Source organism: Vanacampus margaritifer, chromosome 1 (assembly GCF_051991255.1).
Source record: "Vanacampus margaritifer isolate UIUO_Vmar chromosome 1, RoL_Vmar_1.0, whole genome shotgun sequence".
Lineage (NCBI taxonomy): Eukaryota > Metazoa > Chordata > Actinopteri > Syngnathiformes > Syngnathidae > Vanacampus > Vanacampus margaritifer.
The window spans coordinates 15,550,357-15,574,275 of record NC_135432.1 but is presented as its reverse complement, the minus strand read 5'-3'; the positions used below and the strand labels follow the sequence as shown (position 1 = coordinate 15,574,275).

The following is a 23,919-nucleotide window of genomic DNA, read 5'->3' as shown; positions in this document are numbered from 1 at the left end:
GTTCAATCAGCCCTGACCCGCTGAGAGTATCTTTGATTTTCAAATAAAACAATTACGTTTCTATCTCCAACAGTCTTAAGGTATCTGAATGGACCACCTCTGTATTATTTCTAATCATCTTTGTTTGGTATTTTCTTGTTTGAAGTCCACTCCTCTTCCATTTGAGGAATTTGTGACATTTTTGCCAGCACATGCTGACCCTTTTTGTGCATTGCTTACTGATTGTAATCCTCTCTTATCTACTGATGCTGCAGAAAATCAAAAGGACGGTTAGAGAGAAGATGAAAACACACATATACATATATATATAGATAGATGGAATTTACATGACAGGATTTAAATCGAAATACTCCAAGAATAAACTTGTATTTTCGAGAATAAAGTCAGATATTTTTTGGACAGTTTTGAGATTGATATTCATATTTTCAAGATTATGGTGGGAAAAGTGTGAGAATATGGTTGTAGGGTTTAGAGGGAATTTTTTGGGAGGTTTTCCAAATGTATATTTTTAAGAAAAAGTTGTCTAATTTTGAAAATTAAGTGATAATATTCCTAAAAAGTATGTTTTCAACGTCAAAGTTGTTATATTAGAAGCTATTTTTAACCAGGGGAGTGAAGGAATGATTTGCTGAGGAACATTTTTTTTGCCTGGGTAATAGAAAGAAAGTATAAGAAAGTTATTGACAGACAGTAAATAGGTGAGTTGTAAGCAATGATGGGAAAATGAAGCTTCATGAAGCACTTGCGATCATTTTTGACTCCTCTCGATGGTGCTCTTGGTTTAAAGATAAAGAATCGTGCAATGGAAATTGATTACATTTCCACTGCATCTTCAAACTAAGATTGTCATCTAGAGGAGACAAAAATATCACAAGTGCATCATGAAGCTTCATTTGTCCATCACTAGTTGTAAACACAGAATCAGAATGAATAGACTCTCAAACAGGAGACGACAACGATTTCCTCCATGCTGTTTTAATGTCTTGGAGCTTTTGGTCTTAATGTGAGTGTCGCCTACTCATGTGTATGCATGACTGTACACACTATTGCAATTCAAATAGTCTTACATTATACATGTTTCCAATATACAGCATTGATGTCCTTACGCAAAGCCACTGGATGTCCTCAGTGGTATGTTAGAAGAAATACAGTACATTCATACAAGTACATACATAAGCACCAAATAAAATGACAGTAATAGACATCATATTGACAAAAACACACACCCGGCTCCAACCTGTCTTTCCAAAAAACAAACATGTAATTAGAAATATGCGTTGTATGTATTGTTACATATAGTGGCAAATGTCACTTAAGTGGGGCTGGAGACATTGTGGGACAGACAATAGCAAACTACTGGCAAAGAAAATAGCACGTCTAATTGCAAAACAAGATGAGTATGAAAATACGGAAGTAAAAATATATATTTGTAACTTTAAGGGGAAAATATCAATTTTTTTGAGGAATTGGATTATCAGTGATTTAAGTCTGTACGAGGCACATTGTCACTTGCAAAGCAGAAAGCCAGACAAAATGTTGACATTTAGAAAATAAAGATCATATGCAATTGATCCAGTCATCAAACTATGAACTTGAGTACCGACAAGATTTATTTGTACACACTTGCACTACATAAAAAGTGGACAAGATTGTTGAAATCCTCTCTTTTCGTGAAAGAAAAACCCGCAGTGGTCACAGAAATAACTTCTCACAAAAGTAAAAATGGGGGGAAAAAGAAAAGAAAATGAGATCAGGTGTCTGTCAGTGGTTCAAAGCAACTGTATTTTGTTGAATACGAAAGGAATTGGTCAATCAACTTGGTATTTTTTTTCGTTTCAACGTTCATGCAATTAAAACAATTCCAAGTTTAATATCGATGCTGTTTTTATGCTTATAACTATTTCACGGAGCTGCCCAAGTATTGTTTCAAGTCCAATCAAAAATTTAAAATCACATGTTGCCTTTACCATTTTAATCTCCAACTACTGTTGTCAATTTAACTGACACTTGATACACCAAAATTGAGCTAACTAGAAGTAGCATCAGCAATAGTGAATTGTATTTTGTTTTTTTTTAACTGTCAATACCATGTTTTAATTACATAACAAAAATAAATAAGAACCCTCGGTGACATCAATAATGTGTTGGAATTGGAATCGTATTACACTTGTGAAGGCTCCGTAACACATCTGCTTGGCTGCATAAGAAAACGCATGTCGTCATGAACCGGCACAATCACATTCATTCTGAAGATAAGGAGATTCAATGGCTTTTTGTTGCAACGTAACCCACATCAACTGAGTGGCCTGGTCGGCTACAGTGGCTGCAGTATATGGCTATGAGGGGCGGAAGTTTAAAAATATTTGATAATATTCATATTTACTCTTGAATAAAGCTCTCAACAGTGTTACTATTGTTATTCTGAAATGAATATGCGGTGCAACCTCTGAAGTTGTTTGGAATTCAGGAAAAATCTGCCTCTAAAGTTTCAAACAAACATCTGCCACAGCGGGGCTTTCTTTCCATACTTATTCCAATTCATCTTCTTTTTACACTTGTGTGATGATTAAAAATGTTAAAAGTGATATGTTGTGCATTAAGTTAGACTCGTTGATTGTTGTTATGTCTTAGCATAACTGTGATTGATTTGTTTTTGCTCTTTATAGGTAAGGTTTTAAATAAATCGTGGTGCCTTGAGATACAAATTAATTTACACATTTTTAAATAATTAGAGATGTTATAAATCCGTTTCAGCCCCACTCCTCAAAAATTGTAATGCATGTAAAGACAGAGATGTCACAACTTTGCAGCATTAATATTAGTTGTACTTCACAGAGGATAAAGAATATACAACCGTGAGCGTTGTTACAGTAAATTAATCTGTCTATCTTGGTTGCTGTTCTGTGTTCAAATGTCTGTTGCTTAAAACACCATGGTATTTCCCATTATGTGTTAGCATTAGCATTAAGCTAGCAGACCAACATGTGGTTGTTTTAAATACACGCATAATTGTCTTTGTCTCATTGTTTGTTTGACTGCTACTTACTACCAGCATACAAGTTTGTGCTTGCAAGTCAAAGCAAAAAAATAAAATAAAATAAAAATCAGCCGAATGGAGGCTCATATTGAAAAAAGTCGGGTCAGTCATATCTCAAGACACCATTGTATTGCTTTTACCAATTAGTGTTAACAGTGGTAGCCTATTTTTATACTTCCAGTCAAGCTGCGTTTTTTTTTAAAAAAAAATTTACATTTATTTGAACATCATTTCACCCCTTTGAATGTGAAAATTGTACTCACTACAGTTACTGTAAAGCTGTATCTGAAGTTCAGCCTTAAAGATGGTTAAGTATCCTGTAATTCTTGATCCTTGGTGTATTCTGATGACAACATGACACACCTGGAAACGGTTTGCTAATTGTGTGTGGGAAATGCATAATGTATCCTCTTGAACCTTTGATGGGACAATAACTTTGAGGTTAAATTCAAGAACAGATACATTTGATTTAAAATGACAGACTGATGACATTGACATTTAATTACCACTTGCAATCCTCAAGTTCACTGGAGAAGACATTAAGCAATCTCATTCATTCATTCATGTCTTGCACAAAGCCCACAGAATTGGGATGCCAAATGATCATGATTGTCCCTGATGTCTTACACAATGTTTCATAGCCACAGCTTCTTTCCCACCATTGTGTCGCACATCAGCGTCCCGATATGTAAACTGTATGGACAAAAGTATTGGGACACGCGGCCATTCCTTGACCTTCTCCAAAGTGTTCTCACAAAATTGGATGATACAATTGTCCAAAAATGACGATAACTTGACAGATTGCTGAAGAGATGTGTCTCAATACTTTTATTCGTGCAGGGTACGTTTTTGGTTTGTGTTTGAAAGGCTAAAATGATCAGACAAACAATGTATTATACAAGGTTCTACATTTAACTGTACAGAACAACCAGTTCCACTGCAAATACAGACTGTACAGCTGCAGTAATTCAAGTAATTGCTTACAATTCATAAAGTGAACAATAGTGCAAATCAAAAGAGAAAGAAACTCATGTTGCTTATTCTGTCTCCAAATTACATTTCACTCGGTGTAAGACTGTTAGTGTTGAGATGTTTATCATTTGGCTTTTCAGTTCCCCCCCCCTTTTCCTCTTTATATATTTACATTGTCACAAAATAAACCCATTCACAAGAGAACCAAATGACACCCAAAACCTCCAAACCTCCTTTTAGGCATTTTGCTATAGCAACCCTCGGAATTCGACTTTAAAATGCCAAGACAGATGCGATTGGACAAGCTCACCTCCTAATACGTATTTTCAAGGCTTTTTTGTGTATACTTTACAACATTTCAGAAGGGCATCAGGAATGCGAAACCAAAAGGGAAATTGGTCACGATGACGATAGTGCCAATAAATCAACTCAGGTAAGGCTTGCTACATACACATTTAATTGTTTTAGTGTTTATTGTGAGTTGAACTATTCACACAAGTTACTGAGTAACTTCTTTCTGCACTGACATTGTCTGACAGTTTCAAATCTGAACAAATGGAATGTGTTCCACTTCCAACAGTCTATCGAATGTAAGTGCAATGTTTACCTTTATTCTATGTCTACTAAGATGCATAGCAGAAGGAACTTGTTCTCAAGTTGCCTTTTGTTTTTGTTTTTTTACCCCCAAAGTGACTGACTGGAGGATATATGGTCCGGAGTGACAGTTGAACGAGACAACAGAAGTTTTAGGTCTGTACAGCAGAGTGTTCCATAGTAGGAGACAAATTGAGCCAGTTATTATCTACACTTAACTTGTAGAGTGAAAGTGCAAGTTTGGATTGGATTGAAAGCATATGGACAGTGGACACTGTGCCTGACTGTGACTGGCAGCCAGTACAGAGCGTTTCCCGTCTCTCGCTTAAAGTCGGCATGGATAGACTGCAGTTTACCCGACGTGAAGCGCTATAAAAAAAAAATGGATGCACAGAGGAAGTATTTGGGTTGGAAGAATAATTGACACTGAAATTCTACCCAAAGACACAATTGTATTATTTTTATCTGGGTATATGGAGGACTGGACACTTGAAGTTGGAGGGTAAAGCAGCAATGAAACGCACGTACAGGAGGTCCTCAGTTTACAACAGAGTTCCTATCCTATTTACCGTAATTTCACTAAATATTTGTATGACAAATGCTTCTTGGCAATAAACATAAACAATAGAATAAAAAACTATATGTACGGCAGTAACTCGGTGAGCTTTCTTGTGCCAAGTAACGACATAATGTTACACAGCTGCGCAAGCTAGTTCATCGCACGCTGTTCGCAACCTCAAAACATTGTATGTCAGGGACGTAATAAACCTACTGTTGACTTGAAACAGACACTGGACCTGATTATTAAGTGACCATATAACCTAAAATAGTGGCCTCCACTCTTATTGACACAAACTGTCAATTTACTGCCAGGTGCTAATGCTAGCTAGTTAGCTGCATCGATCATAAGTGATGTGCAGAAACGTAAGCAGGGAACATTGACTCCCACCTACCAATTGCACTACATTATTGATAGGAACTAAGAAAAAAAGACATACAATAATGTTAGCCAGTTCTCATTCCATTCCCATGTAAAACTGAGTTAACAATCCTCTGTCGACCGTTCAACAAATAAAGGCCCTTCTCCCAAATGAATGCTTTAAAATGCCCAGTGCTAGTTGCAGTTGGAGCAAATAAAAAGCCACAGCCACTATTGGAGGAAATACAGTAGTGTAAAAAGAATTCCAAAGCAGAGGTTTGTGGTTGAGCGATCATCTAGCATGTTGAGGTTGTTTCTCTTGGAGAAGAGACTTTCTAGAACAGCTCAAATGATGATCTGACCAAGGTTGTTAGTTTAAGACTTAACAGCACGAGGACAAGCAGAGGTGCAGGAAATGTCCGGAAATGTCCAAAAGCCACAAGATGGGACACTGAAAGCCCATTTCCACCAAGAAGTAGTTAACGTCAGTTGAAGGAAGATTTCATTTGTTTTTGTTGCCAACAGTGGTAAAGACAAAAAAATTAATAAAAAAAAGAAGATAAAAAACACGTATGTATGGTACTATATCGTGACAGGTCGCTGTTGGCACACTTCTGACTTTGTGACCACAGTGGTAAAATACCCAAAGTTCGACGATAGACACACTGCAGTGACTACTCCTTGGCTTAAAGACTAGAGGATCATAATTCCAAATTCAGCGGTAGACCAAACTCTTAACAACCAACTTTAAATATGGAAAATTGGTCTCCTGGAAAAGCTCTTCGCCAGGTGTCCATTAGCAAGACAACGAGACTGTCGGAAAGAACGCAGAAAACCACTTTCATAATAACATCCCTCACTGGAAACACAAGACACTTCTGGATTGACTGTTCCTAATGGTACCACAGTGAACTCACGGAGCTGAAATGGACTAAACTAGACTGCTTGGTGGAAATGTGGTTTCAATATCATTTGCAATGGCTTCATGAGATTTTGTTTTGGGGCCTTGTTTATAGTTAATTGCATTGTTGCATCATTAAATGTGGAAAGACACAAATGACTAATGTTAATGAATATGGATTTTTTTTTAAAGACTTTAAGGACAAGGGAGACGTGAGTTTTAAATTTGACCCAATGAATGGATTTCAGTTTGTCTTCAAGAGACAATTTTGTGTACATATCCAACAGAGTGCTAGGTCCAGTCCTTGGCGAGTCGGCAAATTCCCTGCATTTGAAAACGTAACAATCAGCATTTAAACATCCAAGTATTGATTATTCAGTTCACTCAGCACATTCAGCCCCGTAGCCTTAGACAAGTGGTTGCGACAACCCAGTCACTTAATCTTTTCACGCACGATCCTGTATTTTGTCTTTCTGAAGCTCCCCTCAGGGCAGGACGTTCATGACTGTATCACCAGACTTTTCACGATTCAAAGCCATATAGTGATGGTCAACATCCTACTGGAAGGAATTTAGAAGAACCTATGTTCACATCTGAGATCCACCAAGGTCTCCCCCGCCTGCGGGGTAATGCCTCAACCCCCCTCCTCTGCGCAACGAGTGCAGAGCCACAGTGCAGCAGCCCCTCAGCAGTGACCCGAAGTGGTACATGGGTTGCCCGACTCGAACCGGACCCCGGCACAGCCACGCCACCGTCGGCACCACGGGGATCGCCACTGCCAACAGATCCACCAGGAAGTGACGACTCCAGTAGCTTTTCTGTACCGTCCCAGGATCAGAAGTGGAGTCCCCCTCCTCTGCTGCTGCACTAGCGCCTTCTTCGCCTCGCTCTTCAGCATCCGACTCCTCGTCATCTTCGCTGTCGTGCACCCCCACGGCGATGACACCAGCGCCCTCTTCGTTGGAAATAAATCGTTTTGGCTGGGAGGTGTGAGGTTGCTCTCCACCTTGTGGGGATTCTGGGCTACATGGGCTCAGTCCTGATGTTTCTGTCTGAATTAGGCCATCTGCTTGATGGATTTTGTTACTGTTGGCTATTTCCACAAATGGTCTGTCCTCGACAATCCATAAGCCTTCCTTTCTTTCTGCCGAAATGCAAAGTGCTACCTCCTTTGATTCTTCCTGATCTCCCACCAATTTTCCTGGCTCTGTCTTCAGCTGTACTTCTGTTGGTTGGACTCCTGACATTTCATCCCGATCGTCCACTGCAGCAGGTTCTTCCTCTTCGTCTTCCTTTCCTTCACACGTAGGACTCTCCATGGAACAGGTCACAGTGGCAGAACGCGGAATGGAATTAACCCGAGGCAATTTGGAAAATGGAATCGGCTCTGTGGCTGTGCTCATGACAGTTGATCTGGTTGTAGAAGTGGTGGTGGTGATGGAGTCTATATCTTCTTCTCCTTCATCGGACATCCAAGTTGAAGTTGGGCTGCAGGCTTGGGATCTGAAGGTACGCTGTTCAGCAATCGTATCCAAGTCTGATGGGCAACCTGATGTTGCTGGAATGGGACAGCTCTCAGTCTGGATGCCTGTCTCGTGTAGGGGGTGTAGGTAGAGGTGATGGTGTGACAAGCATGGGTGGTTCATACAGCTGCCTCCACCTAAGCCACAACGAAATGTTGGCAGGCGTTCACCCGAGCACAGCTTCTCATAGGTGGCGGAGTGCGGCATAGTGTGGGGCACCGAGTGTGACAGGTTGTGAGGGAACGAACGAGGTAAGGTTTGGGAGTAAGTGTGAGGTAAAGAGTTGGATGTGGTGCGGGAAAAGGTTTGTGCGTAGGAGTTGAGCAATGAAGCTGTTTCCTCAGAAAGGAAGGCGGCCTCTAGGAGCAGGTCGGCCCGACTCGGGACACTACTGCTCTCCCCGCAGCAGACAAAGCCACTGTCCTGAGTGCCATCAGCTGAAAGACAAGGAAAATCCGCACCGTTGCCATTTAGGTTTGCTGCTTGATCACTCAGTTTGGTGTAGGTGGAGCTACGGGTCAGAGAACGGGCTGGCGAACCATCACAAGAACAAGACCCCCTTCCTCCTATTGCTGGTTTTGGTATTCCTCCTGGACTTTCCCCAGACACTGACGCTGGCGCTGAACCCCCAACGCGGGTTCGACGGCCTGCTATGGCTTCTCCCTCCTTGGCTAATCCCACCTGAGCTAATTCCATGTTGAGCAACAGGTTCTCAAGCTTGTGGTTTTGAGTGGTGATGTCTTGAAAGTACTTCTGGACCCCGATGTCCCCGCTGAGTCCCCCGGCATCGCTCAACCTGTCGCGGACCGTGTCCACGGCCTGTTTAAGTTGTTGGATCTCCAGTCGCGCCTCCTTCAGTGCCAGCTGAGCCTCCACGCGGTGGCACTCCTCTTCCACCCAGTCCTCCTGCATCCTGTAAAGCTTTTCTCTTAACTCATCTATCTCTGTGTCCCTACGAAGGTAAAATGGGGGAATAAAGTCACTACATAAATAAAAAATTAGTTAGAGAGAAAAGGTAGAAATGAAGAACCCTGGGTAAATTCTAAATGCTAACCTGTTTTGCAGTGTGGTGATAGTTTCTTTTAGCTTGGCCCGCAGGTGGCGGATGCACACCTCCTTTTGCTGCAGAGGTGTGAGGTATTGTTCTGGTGGCGGGGGCCGAATACCGTGGTTGTCAGTACATGATATGTACTTCTGGTGACGTCTATGGGACACAAAATGCATGAAAACAAAAGTGATATATTTTCAAAATGATTGCTTTTTCATAGTGGTGTTGGGGTTGGTTTATAAGTTTCAATTCTGTGCTTGTATTGATTCTCTCTGGGAACTTCGATTCACGTCACAATCAAGAACAGTTTGGAGATTCTTTGGAGAGGGTTTTAAATTGTCTTCAAGAGTTACAAAAACATGCACTCTATGTTTGGTTCATTTCCAGCCAGTTCCCTTACTAGTATTGACTGATGATCTGACCACTTTATGGCTCGTGTTCTCTCATTTTTGTATTCAAATGAACAATTTTTACTGTACATTGTCCATCTATCCATTAATTTTAAACGCGCAATTTTGGTTTTGGTTACAGTAGGATGCTGGCCTAAACACAAATCAAGCACTGGCCTACATTGACTACTTAGGAATTTGTGCTAACTGTCCTTTGTTTTTGTTTCATGTATGGGTCATAGCTATGCAGCTTCCCGTCATTTGTTGGTTAACGTTTCATTTTCCAATCAGATTTCAGCTTTTCTGTTGCCATGTAAATGAAATCTTCCCATAGCCTTCCGAATCACGAGTGCTGGTGTCAGATGGTTGATTAGATTTTGTCTATAAATCTCTGGTGACTATCATATAGTTTAATAAAGTTTTTAGGTTTTTGCCATGTCATTAGTTGATTTATTTATGTTATAAATAAATATTTTATTTACACCAGTACAGTTTAGTACGTGAAGTTGTATGTAGTCTGTATAAGAAAATATCTTCTTACCCTTTGGTTGGGCTGCAGTCGCTGCCTTTACAAGAGCCGGAGTTGCTGCTGCTACTGAGGGAGGCATTGCCATAAGGATCCCTGTTGCTGGGGCCTGCCGGTGACCGCCTGGTTGCGAAAAGAAGAAATGAAATGTTGTTACCTCCTGGTAAAAACACCCTACACACAAGCTGGTGAGGGTTAACTATGAGCTGATGAGCCAACGAAAAATGTGCCAAATGACAAATAAGAGTTAGGTCCAATCACACAAATAGACAAAAACACAAGCTAAGTTTTGCCACTAAAGAACATTTGTGGCCACAATAGAAATAATGACGCACTGGAATGGGTTTGAGTTGGGAGAATGCCAATAAGTATTGGAATGGGCTGAAAACGAAAAGCAGGACAAGATCAAACAGTGGAATACATTGGACACTCAAACACGAAGCTATTCGGTACTTCTCCATAAGAACTCTAATAAGAATAAGTTAAATAGATATTTTACTTTTTTAGCTTTGTTACTGTTATATTCATTTATTCTCCTTTGAATTCTAATCCAAAAACCTGTTAAAAAAAACAACAACTTTTGAACCATTTCCCCCCCTTAAAACCTTTGAGAGAATTCACCACAGATGCGTTCATGTTACGAGTGTCCACTGTAGTTTGGAAACAAAATACATAGGAGTTGCAAATGAAGCTGAAAAACAGATCAGACTGGATATGAGGTTGTGCTAACGCCATCCACGTGTGTTTCACATGTAACAAACGCAATGAATCATTCACACAGTACAATGTGTCACATCATTCCCATGCTGCAGAGTGTGGACCATAGAGAAGGGGCTCTGGACAGACCGGGAGCGAGGGGTAGAGGGGGAGTTTGTTGGACGGCTATGGCGGTCCGGGGACTTGGTGGAAGCGTGTCCTTTTGCAGTGGATGCATAGCCTTTAGTCGGGCGCATAGACACCATGTAACCTGTCTCCATGGGGACGTAGTCTAGCTCTATGAACCTGCAATAGTCAAACCTGACACACCAGGCAGAAATAACAAGGTGTTAGGTCACACGGGACACTAGACCATGTGATGTGCATTTTAAGAACACAATGACACATTTGGGTTATGTCCACAAATACACAATAATTTTATTTACCACACTACAGGTTTACGGTCGAAATTTTCAAGAAAATAAATCTTGAGAAAAAATAATCGGAGGCATAAAAAAAGCAGTGCTGTACAGTAGGTGGCAGTAAAAGTTTACAAGTGCTCAGCAAGCTTATTTCCCGCTGCAGCACTGTCTGTGGAAGCTGGAGTTTCCACTTACACCCAAATTAAGTGGACTGTAATGACTCAGAGGAAAAATAATTATATGAACCTTGATCCAAATTTGCATCAAAATCTAATGGTTTCTTGCATAGCGTGTGTTTTGCCAAAATTGTGTCGTAGGGTTTATGTAATCTTAGTAACTAATTAGCTTATCAGTAACTAATAAGCTCTTCCCTTACTGTAGGTAACCATGAACCGTGGATAACAGTATAATGAGGCAGTTGAGAATCAATACAGACGTGTTTTGCTAGTCTTACTTGACTTGCCCTAACCATCCAATCAAACCACAGAACAATGCTGACATCATTGTGGCCCTGTGAGCCAAATTTGAAATCTGATTGGTTAAAGTAACAGTTCCAAGCTAATGTGGTTTAAGTTAATTAGTTTGAAGTCAGACAGGCAGTAACAATTTTGAAGGCCCTTGGCGGATTAGATTTACACAGCAACACATCGAGGCTGATTGATAAAAAAAAAAGAAAAGAAAAAACATCTTGCTGGCCCTGGCTGCTCTACGCTGCTTGATACCTAATATTGACAAATGAAATCACACTGTTTATTGCCCTAATGTGCATTTACATGCAAAAAGACTCATGTTTTGGTGGACATGGCCTGAGATGATAAATATCAAGATGCACTCAAACGTTGAGTGCCTCCACAAGAGGCAATTTCTAAAAGCATGGTCAAAGCAAAGAGGTGAAGTCATTTTACAACCACACTCAACATCCTGCATTGCACTTCCTTCGCAAGTGATGTTCAGAGAGCAATGTTGACAGGACCAGGAATGCAAAAATGGCACGTTTACTCTCCCCTAAAGTGTTACTTAAAAGTGACTCAACTTCAACAGACGTGTAATGAAGAAGTTCCATATATTAAGTTGAAATTCTCTCACTCAAAAAAAAAAGTTCTACTTGGTATTGCCAAAGCTTCTTCCTTGCTTTCTGAGTGACAAAAAGAAGAAGAAAAAAAGGATCCATCCATGCTGGGGGAAAGCCTACTTATGACATGACATGCAATTGGCTAGAAAATCTCACTCACAATCTCAGTCTATTCAGAAAATGCCCATTTGCACTGAGCAGCTAGCATGGCTATAGAGCAGATCCCGTAGCATTTAAAATGCATGTTACTAGTAATGTTTACTAAATTTAATTTCATAATAACCACCCGAGAGTGACTGTGAGAGTGGGGAGTCCATTCGTTTACTGAAAAGCACAGTTTATATATCTTCAAATGTGACATCATAGGCACGTTATCTAATACACAAGGCTAGCATTTTCCCCTAGCAACAGACAGCAGCCACCCTTTGAGCCCAACATGTCCCACAGTGATTGCTAATGTCCTTGTCCAATTGGACCCAAGTTAAGCATTCATTCTTTCTCCAAGAAATTCACAGCTGTATATTGTTTACAGACTACACATCGTTTACAGAATGCACAGCCAAATGTCACTTAATTATTTACTGTATCTCCCTTTAGGAGATAATGGGTAACGTGATTTGTGTTTCAGTTTCTTTAGTTTTGTTGAACTATGGGTTTACCTGCATGAGTCATTGATTTTGTTTGCTACTGATGCATGGTTAATTTCCTGCACTGCTAATACAGTAGGCCTATGTATGTTTTTTTTTTGTTGTAAAAAATAATAAAAATAAATGATAATTATAATAAATTAAGTTTTATTTTTTCATTACAAAAGGTTTGGTGAATGCACATATGAAACTTATGTGATTCAATACCTTCAACAAGGTTCAGAAATGAAGAGGCTGTATGCTGGCTAGCAAGCTAATAGATGATTTATTAGTGTAATGTACATTACATTAACTTATATTTCCCTCTCATACTACTTTACAGTATGTTTATGTATTAATTATTCATGACGAAGTAACAGGCTGCTCATTCCCCTTACATTTGACTTCATACAAATTACATTTGTAGAAATTCCAATGTAGCCATGTTGAATAATTTACCACAGTTGCGACCAGGAGCATACAGCGGATTATTATACAGATACATACTGATAATGTCTAGCATAATCTGTAACATTTGAACACTTTTAAAATATTGGCTATGCCTGTATCGAGAAAGAGTAGCCTTTGAATAATTTTGGACATACAATCTCGGCAAACGTTGCGACTACGGGATCACATAGCGAACCTCCTTTGCTCAGCTGGCTAAACTTGCTAGCTTGTGTAACATAACATCTCTTCTGTGATCTTGAGGACCTCACTTAGGTATACAGACTTCCGCATTAAGATGAAATCATTAAACGAGCAAAGCGAGCCGACGGGCACAGAGGGCTCATAAGGATAAACAGCCATTCGTGCTAACATTCACACCTGTTGACAATTTAGAATCGTCAATTAACCTAACATGCATGTTTTTCAAATGTGGGAGGAAGCCCTCATGAAAACCCGCGCAAGCACATGGAGAACATGCAACTCCACACAAGGCGGCTGGAGCTGAGATTAGAACCCCAAATGTCATAACCGTGAGGCAGTCGTGCTAACCGCTATACCACCATGCTGCACGAGAGGCAAAGTGTCTGAGAAAAAAGAAAATGAAAAAAAAAAAAGCCGGTTAATAGCAATACCAAAGTAACCATGGAAAGAGACACGTTCCAGGTCATTTGGTGTCTCGGCTGTGAGTCGAGTTGGCTGAGCAACTTTTGTGAACCAGTGATCACCAGCAGTGGCGTTTTGAAATGAAAATAGATTGTTTTGAAAGTCAAGAATCGGTTCCCGAGTGTTCCTCTGCAAAACATGTAAGAGAAAGGACTGGGAGAATCGGCAGGGTCTCAACCTCTAGTCAAGATTCACATGGGACAGGAAAATAACTCCAAAAATGGTAGTGTAGAATTTAGTAGTTTCATCCATACATTGAATTAATATTAAAATTTAACAACAGAATTTGTGAATTCGTCCAATGAAAAACTTTTATATTTTTGCATGCGTTTTGAATGAAAAAGGGGAAAAAAACTTCAAATGACTCATACATTTTTTATTTGTTGCATGATGTGTATCATTTAGTTGGAAATGTAAGAAGGCAGCAAAAAGATTGTAAGAGTGTAATTGTGTTAGAGTCTAGATCAGGGGTCACCAACCTTTTTTAAGTCAAGAGCTACTTCTTGGCTACTGATTAGTTCGAAGGTCTACCGCAGTTTAAAAAAAAAAAAAATTGAAATAACAAAGTTGCTCAAATTACATTGAATCTTATTAATGTTATCATATGTTATTATTTGTGAAACCGACAAATTGGCTAGGTGAACCACAAAAAACAAAAAAAAAGAGAGAAAGAAATTCTACAAAGATTTAATAGTGACAAGCCTAGTTTTTATTAACAATTCACTACATAAATTTTTTATTCTATATGAACACACCAATCATGTTAATGATTTCTCACGATTTTTGGGAAACAGATAATATGCAATATTTCCTTTACAATCTCTTCCTTTCTTTTGAACTTTTTAAATGATCATTTCCACAACATTCCTAGTAAATCACAATGCCCCATCATTGTTGAGCTATTTTTGGAACAGACCCAAAGACTATTTATGTAGTCCTTGGGGGCACCACGTGGGTGACCCGTGCTATAGATTAATGAGAAATATGAAATATAAAAAAAAAAAATTATATTAATCATTTGCACCACTCAAAAAGATCCTGCTAACTTAATCTGGATATAATTTGGAGAATTTGATTACATTTTAAACATTGAATATGTCAAGAAAGTATGACTAAATTTGGGCTTTCTATATAATGTTTTGTCAGAATGCAAAAAATAAATTCATAAAAATATAAATTGATTAACTTTGCTTTCAAATTTGTGATTACATTACAAATTGCCAAACAGTCTCTTGCCACTTGCTTGTGTTTCCCAGCTAAAAGATAGCCATTCAACAAAGAAAAAAAATCATTTAAACTCTGGAAATAAATCATTTTGAACATAACTATAGAATTTGGACAGTGATGGTCTGGTTAAGAAAACCCCCCATTTTTTCCCTTTTTAATTTATATTTATTACAGTGCAGTGATACAAAGTCAACTTATCTCCAAGTACTTTCCCTTGCGTGCGCTCCTGCCTCGTCTCTCTGTTCTCTCACTTCTGTTCATGGTATTTTTTCACTGGCTTCAGAATTCTGTCAAGCATCATGTTCTGCAAAATCGCCACTGCTCACCAGTGATCACAGTTTAAAGTGCAGATCTAGCTCATGTAGATCAACAGTGAGTGGCTCAAGGTTTCCCTCATCGTGGTTCTTGCAGCACATCACTAGGGAGGATGAGTGTTACAGCAGCGTCCCAATCTGTTGGTACTGCATCTCATTTGAATGTTTACATATTGGTTACTAATGATTCAGAATCCTACAAAAGAATCTGCATCCAATCTGTACAGTCTGAGGGGGGAAACCCTGATCCTAGATCAGCGTGGCAGCACACTCAACACGGTAGCACACGCTGCTGTTGTTTTAGTGGTTACAACGCATGCCAGAGCTGCAGCAGCTATGGCGCATGCTCTCTGAGAGGGTAACTGAGGTTTTTCTCACGCAGGGGGCGCCGGCACCGGAATGGCTACCGGCGCCGTGGCAACCGGTGCGGCCCCCCCCGACCCGGACTCCGGCCTGGGGACCGGGACGGGCGAGGAGGCCAGTATTTGCTGCAAGCGACGTTTGGGCTGCAGTGCCTTCAGAGGGTTGAATCTGAGAGAGAAGAGACGAGAAAGAGGAGGACACCGAAGCAACGTGTTGAGCCATCTGTAGATGCTTGTTGCCATGGCAATACCACAACGATTCCCTTATTGTTGTAACGGGTGCTCTACAACAGTTTGTGTGCACCCAGAGCAACATGACTTGTTGACAAATGTGCAACAAAGAATGCAGAGTCATGTATGCAATAAAGATAAAACTAACAACTGGAGCAGGGGTGGGTTAATATTTGTTCTCGAGGGTCACATATGACCAGGTAGTAATTAGGTAAATACATACAAAAGATATGCAAATTAATGAATCAATTAGTTGGCAAATAAATGAAAATGTAAATACATATAATACATGTTAAATCACTTGATCATTATTTATTTTTAATATATTCATTATTATTTTACTAATATTTTCAGTTTATTATATGCAATAAATCAAATTTATGGTATGCCTGCAGGAAAAACATCATTATAAACAACCTAGCTGTTAGTGGTCAGCAGGTGGGAGGCGTCCACCAGGTGACCACCAGACAGATTTCAAACTCGTCATCACATTAGCAAAACCGCAACTCCTCAGCTGACATGGCGAGACTGGATAGAAACAAATCAAGTTGGACAAACAGCTGACTCAAACAAAGGAAGACAGAGACAGGGCTGAGTCAGCCTTGTGGCTGACCCTCTAATGAAACGCAGCTAATTAAATATTGTCATATTAATGAATAGTTGAACCATGCGCTAAAATAATGTTTAGGTTGCCAGAAATGTATTTGTCTTTGGTGGCAATATATTCAGACCAGGTGACATATTTTCCACATCAGAACGTAACCAGTGTTATTGCTTCAAGCTAATCATTTGTAAGAAATGGGCACTGTGATTAGCATTGCTAACATAATGCTAAGATACAATGGGAAACTCCATTAACTCAGCTAAATTAGCATCACTATTGCGCAGCCATTTTAAGCCATCAAACAACTGTTAACTTCAACACAAACACAGCAGTAGCATGCGTATACAAACTACAATACCCCCCCCCCCCCCCCCAGGCTTCCCCAGGTACAACACAATTACGTTGTATGCATTGTGTGTAAATTGATATAATTTAGTCTGTTGACAACTTACCGGCGAGAGCCCGATGCAGACCTCCGACTGGCTGGAGCAGGGGCAGACATGAGGCCGGGCAGTCTCCCAGTCGAGCTCCTGCTGTTCTCACCGTCCTCTTATTCAGCTGACGAGAGCCTGGTTGAAAAGAAGATGTCAAAGAAAAGTCCCAAAACTAGTGCGCATTAGTCCGCATAGGGAAAACCACTGAGTGACTCAAATGTCTGAATTTTGGACTCAACCCCAACACACACATACACACACTGCCACAATCAGCTGCCAGAGGTCTCAGCATGCTGAGTCAAGTTAACGGTCTTGCCTAAAACACTGCACACAACAGCACTAGTGCCAACGTTAGCGCTAAAGCAAGATGAGAGTTGGCTTTAACCCTGGAGAACCCAAGAACCCTTTTCTTCTTTGGAAAATTATGAATTATACATTAAATGACTGCTATAAGTTCACTGAACACCAAAATGTTTTTTTTCAATTTTAACCCTTGTTTTTTTAACTAGCTCACGAGTTGCTAATTTATCTAAATATATATATAAAACATACTCCTAGGCATTCTGCAACATGATATGAAATAGATTAACAAAAAAAAAACAATTTTACCATCTGATGGTTTGCTGAGAAGATGGTTTTGATTGGATTGATTTCCAGCTCAACAAAACAGCATGTTGCCAGCCATCTTGTCACCACCACTCTGGCTCATGTAAGTGCAATATTCATCCACTAGATGGCCCCATGCAGGGGTCAGAAGTGGCACTCTGGACTTTTGAAGTTAAATTTGTAAAAAAAAAAGAAGAAAAAAAAGGTCTTTGTTATTTGAGTAGCAGAATTTATAGGGGCCAAATTTGACCCCGTGGTTTCTCCAGGGTTGGCTGGTCCAATACAATTCGTAAATATATACATAATTGCCATAGTCCGTTGCTCTGTCCAACATCTGCTTATTAATAGCCCAAATTGAGTTTCTTGGACCCAATAATGAGAAGGGTACTCGTGATTTGGATGCAGTGATTACTTGAACACCCCAAAAGTTGTACAAAAATACAATGCCAAATATGCTGAAAAAGTGCAAATGATTTGTGAACATGGAATGTCTACATGAGCATACCATGCCTCACTAGACCTCATTCTAAGCTAGCATCAAGCTACTACTACTACTGCTGCTGTCCATCTCTTTATGTTATTTGACAAGTGAAGATATAGACCGCTACGTAAGCTTCTCATGCTAGCTGCTATTAGAGAAATAATGAATGCTCAACTTGGGCCCAGTTAGACAAGGGCATTAGCAACCACTGTGGTATGACTGGTACGAGACATGTTCGGCTCAAGGGTGACTGCTGCTTGTAGCTCGGGTAAATGCTGTCCTTGTGCATGAGATAAGATGCCTAAGATGTCACTTGGATGTACATACTCCTTCACTTAAGTGCTTTTTTTTTTTTGGTGTGGAGTTTCCCCCAATACCAGCAGCCTTGCGTTATTGGCTCATTTTTGCTTCTCTTAAAAAGAAGTACTTACTGTGCATACATGTATTTATTTTGTTTGTTTCTGTTTTGCTCTCCCGGAACATGCAGTCTGTACTTTGACATAGTCTAGAGCAGTTCTATGAGAGCCTTCAAGCTGTTTATTTGTTACTCCCAGCTAAATGTAAAATTGACAAACATTAAATATTGTATAAGTATATATGTGAGCGCCACAAATGTTCATTCAGAGTACTTTCAATGCAGCATCACTGCCATTATCATTAGCGTACCTTAAGTCTGCTAGCTTAATGCTAACATTCATTTGGAAAGAATTGCAAACAGAAATGCGTATCACTGTTGCAGTTATTTCAACACATGCATCAAATAATTGTTTAACACAAACACTCCAGTAACACATGAACAGTCTTTCTGTGATCTGAGACAATAATTGGAACTTGGAGTTTAGCTTCATCTTTAGTTAATTTGCTGATCGTCTACAACGTTTTTACTAAATTATCCATCGACTCTACCCGTGTCACATTCCGCATAGTCAGAGGCTTTCACACCAGAAGGAGCAACACAATTCAGACAAAGAGTGATTTTCATGTGCAAAAAAAGTTACATTTTTTAAAATGTATATTTTAGTGTTTATATACTACTGTGCTCAATAGAATGAATTTTATGGTTGTTTAATATGTGTATTATAATCATATGGACATGAGAATGCTTAATGTACACTTATCTTTGCATGATAATATTAACATTTTACTAGATTAAGGTTTTGTGAAGGCCACTCATTGGACTCTGTGAGGATTTATTAATTTTTTTAATACGATTGATATCAAAGGCAAATATTGGTCTGAAATCAACAAAATTGGAGTGGATTGTGGCAGAATTTGAAGGTACCACTTTAACAGAATAAGCTGAATGCACCACTGCATCTCTCTACATCTCATCAGACTGAAACGATGATGAGTCATTCTCCACACAGACCGCACAGTCAGCTTCACCCTTCATTTGTGCAACTACGAAGGGTATCTCGTGAGTTTTTAACAATATTTCCGTTTGGCTAAAATAATGAAAGCAACATTAAAACAGATATGTTGCCACATGCACAACTCCCTGCATTTACAATTTGGTTTTCATGGGGGATCCCTTTACCTTTCAAACACTGGGCTGCTTCAGAACAAGTAGCCCTAGCCTAGTTGCAACACCCTAGTTCCGCTCCTATTTATCATGTTAACATACTCTGCATTGGCAGTACAGGGTGATGGGGCATACAAGAAAAAGAGTGTGTGGCTTCAACCAGAGTTTTACAATTGGATATTAAATGTACTGTAAGTATGTATTATGACCAATGAATACGGAGTTTTTTTTTTTTATGAAGACACCCGGGAGCTGTTTTAAAAAAACTCAATATTTTGCTTTCACTTTGCATAACTCTCATGTGAAATGACTAACATGTCTTACTAACAAGGCCATTCAGACATACTGTACAGTGATTAATGAGGTCAGCGATACGATGTAGGTGGTGCAGCCGACATGATTGCACTACAAGGAGGTGCGGACTCAACAGGCAAAAAAATGGAAATCAATATCCACAATCCCGTAAATAGCTCGTGGGCGGAGACTGCACGTGTGTCCTCTTTCTCTTCATCTGTCATCGTTCAGCATGATGCTGCATTCATCTTTTCAAGATAAATAGTAGATTTGCTGTGGAGGGTTTCCCCCTTTTAAACAGAACATTTCTGCTGCTTGCAAGAAACATTTTAATGCCATCAACGTCACTTGCCTCCACCAAAGAGTTGATGATGAATTATTTTTTGTTGTTGTTGACATAGCAACCTGGATGATGTTCAAAACCATGAAAAGGTTGAAGCATCTAATAAGATTGTTCTGATGCCCTCCTCGTGATTCCTCACAGCCACTAAAGTGTATTTTTCATGATATTTGGGTTTTATATGGAACATATCAGTAAATGCTAAATTGGAGTACTGTACTGTAGAATAACTTTGGCACATTTTTTTTTAAAAGGAGCAGGAATAAAACAATGTTAAACATTTATTGCGATGGAGAATTTGGGTTTTTTATTAGCTGGAAGCTATTGATCCTCCAAATTCTAAAACATACAGTCATGAAATATTTCACTCACTGTGTAGTCAATCTGCATAAACCATTGTCACTGTTGGGTAGAAACCTCCTACGCCCAAATTTGGTGAGTTTCCTGTTTTTTCAACAAATCGATGCTATTGCCAGTATTTTTACTCTCCACAAGGGTCTGTTATTTTATTTTATCATTATTCTTATGATTTTTTTTTTTTTTTTTTTTACAAACTAACCAATCCAATGTATTGAAAATGGCTTGAAAACTTTATTAACTCAAATAAGTTATTTATTTTGTGTAAATAACCTTTCCATGATATTCAATTTTATTTAGATGGACCAATATGTAATAGGGGCACACTTTATTATTTAACATGAGTAACACGATGTTAAAATGGCTCTTTTGACAGTACAGCTTGCTGACCGCTGCCTTAGGGTGTGTAAACTTTCAAGCACAGCTGTAGCCATTCTTTTCACTGATGGGAAAAGCGGCCTGTATTTCAAGGAGGATTTACACAGCATGTTTAAGCATCACATGCTACCGTTTTCATTTCATTTTTTGGGGACTGCCATTTACATTGACTTTTCAAGTCATGCATATCAGATACTGTTTAGCACTTAAATAAATCCACTTTATGCTGTGCTCATATTGGCAGATATGCGACGTGCATCAGATTTTAATCGACTTTTGGAAAATACATGTTTTTGATTCATGTGATTTTTTTTCTCCCCTTTATGCTCCTTTCACATGTACTGCATCTCAGTTGTGTCACTCTCTGGGGCATTCTCTGACAATGAGCACGCCACTGCCACCTACTGTAGTGGATGTGCGGTTACACTTTATTGAGCAGGACGGCCACCATTACAGCAATATACTGTATGGTAAATATTTGTCAAAACTTGACCGCTTTAGGGGATCCGTAGTCAAGGTCATAGACAGAAAAGAAACAAGCGGCCTTCCACTGCATCTACATCACAAGTCGTGTTCTATGTTGCTTGCAGCCATTAGAAGTCATGTTTCCACAGCATCTGAATATTGCAATGATGTGTTTTGATGTATTAAACAGCAATGTTTTCTTTCTTTTTTTTTGTAGTTATTTCTGCCTTAGCACCTTTTGCATTCAAATCCGAATTGGTACTCACTTTTTTATGTTTCAAAACAAGCTGCTGTCATCCGTCAGGTGTTGTGTCCCCAGTGGCAGAAATACTGCAAGGTCAAACTGCTGCGCCAGGAAATCTGTCACGACTTCAGGGCCTGCTAACATGGACGTCGCTCGGTGTGCTACTACTGGTGTGTACGGAAACAGTTTCTTCAGCGACCCAATATTTGTATAATGGTGTGCCTGAGCGCTTGAAAGCAGATTGAGCTTCAACATGCGTGATAATGAGACAGCACCCCCCCTTCAAAATAAACCGACAGAGCTTGAGTGCTGTTGAGTGCTTCCAAAATAAAACATGCAGCCTGGATGTGTACATTCAAGTCGTGTCCTTGATGCACACACATACACGCACACACAATCCAGTTTTACTGCAGTGCTGGTGCTTCCGATGATAAAATCACGCACCGGGCTTCTTACCAGCCGACTCCCCCACTTCTGCGTACGTTGCGTTAGTCCTCCCTCGGCTCCTGGGGCTCCATTTTTGGAGGATGTTTTCCCGTAGCTGACGGCTCTGCAGGATGCAGAAGGGATGTTAGCACAAAAAGCACAAGAGGGGGAGGAGGAGAAGGAGGAGTGGTCCAAAAGAGGAGAGGGGAGGAGGCAAGATGTGCACTAGACAGGGGGATGCACACAAGCGGCACACGGGGATTGTGGATGGAGACATCCGCGTCACGCTACGTCACAGCATTTAAAGGGAAATGACGACACCAAATGGTGCAGGCAGCGGCGCTTTTACAGATGATTTTCATTTTACTCTTTGTATCATGTAAATTCTGTTGAGGTGAGGATTTTGGTGAGGAGACACTCATTCATGAACGACCCCCCCCCCCCCCGCTAAATAAATAAATTTTTAGCAGGGTGAAACTGTTTCAGTTAATGACAAATTCCTGAAACACAACAAGACATTCCATAAACATACATGACATTACACAGCGGCTATACTTGTTCACCACACTACAAAAAAATCACTTTTCTTTCCTTTCTTACACTTCTATAACTTCATGTTCTGTGTTCATTATCCATGTCATTGGTCCTTTGTCACAATCTTGCATTTATTCTTTGTTATTTGTCGTTTTACAAGTTTAGCTAAAAATACAACAACTGGATGCTTGTTTGTGCTGAAATGTTTGTCTCTTATAGCACAATGTACAATAAACCCGAGTATCCACTTGTTTCCATTCATACATGAGAATAAGTCATGGCCTCATGCAAGTACAGTAGCTTTGTGCCGGGTTAAACGGGCCCAGATTTCAAATTGAGTGAGTTAATATGTAAGTAAATTGAAGTGAAGGGATTTATTTTCATGCCCAGGCAACTGTAGCTAGCGCAAGACATGGTCTAAATCTGTGCAGAGGTAAGTTAAACTTTGTGTTGGTATTTTTGCACCATGTAAGCGTGGTGGATGAAAAAAAAAAAGACGCTTCACACAATTATGAATGTGACTGCCAATCAAAGCAGCTCTTCTCATTCTCTTTAAATGCAGTGCACATTAATTCCTCTGCTCGTTCTTGACATGGTTAAAGAAGAAACTGATTTACTCTCGTCCAGTGACATATTGTAGCTTATATAATGAACTGCAAACAGACCTCCGTGGGTGGATGATGTGAAGTTGGCCAAGGAAATCACATCTCTGAGCATTGAAGTGGGCACTTGGAAACAGCTTACAACGCCAATTAATTCGTTAATGTCCATTTGTTCTGATGCTTAAATAGACTGAATGAATATCGTAATAATAGAAATAAAAACACCAGGTTTCATGTAAACATTTTCTGTGTTTCTCCGGGCACTTTTAGAGAGCGAATACACACTAGGGCCAATAAATCAATTGATTTGAATAGTAAACCAATTAAAAAAAAAAAAAAGTAATGAATGCAGCATACATGCTTTCTATGTAAAATTGCATGCACTGACTCAAATGCTAGTTATAGTTGGACCCAGTATAAAAGTATTCTAAAAACGCAGCAACTTTGGCTGTGATGTCATCTAGTGGAGACATTAAGTGCTGCAGACAACTTTTTCACAACAACAGATGTAAAGCGTAACACTGGCCAACAGAGGTCACTCATGGATCATTTTGCTCAAACGTCTGACTGCACTCCTGGTAATAATAATACTGACGTTGATGATGATAATGATGACGATGGTGATAATAATAATAATAATAATAATAATAATAATAATAA

General features: G+C 39.6%; 1 protein-coding gene across 7 annotated transcripts; it reads right to left on the bottom strand.

Annotated features, from left to right (window-relative positions):
- Positions 1–959: 959 nt before the first annotated feature.
- Positions 960–22,353, bottom strand: snphb (syntaphilin b). 7 transcript variants are annotated; one of them, XM_077576075.1, is made up of 7 exons: positions 22,142–22,353; positions 17,029–17,145; positions 15,758–15,910; positions 10,756–10,926; positions 9,925–10,032; positions 9,001–9,150; positions 960–8,898 (listed from the first exon to the last, which is right to left on the bottom strand). In XM_077576075.1, exons 2-7 carry the CDS (start codon positions 17,076–17,078, stop codon positions 7,011–7,013), a joined length of 2,520 nt encoding a protein of 839 aa, XP_077432201.1. In that variant the 5' UTR covers positions 17,079–17,145; positions 22,142–22,353; the 3' UTR covers positions 960–7,010. The 7 variants fall into 7 exon arrangements, with proteins under 7 accessions (XP_077432201.1, XP_077432190.1, XP_077432212.1 ...); XM_077576064.1 differs by having other exon boundaries at positions 22,154–22,353; XM_077576086.1 differs by lacking the exon at positions 22,142–22,353 and adding an exon at positions 21,720–21,878.
- Positions 22,354–23,919: the final 1,566 nt, after the last annotated feature.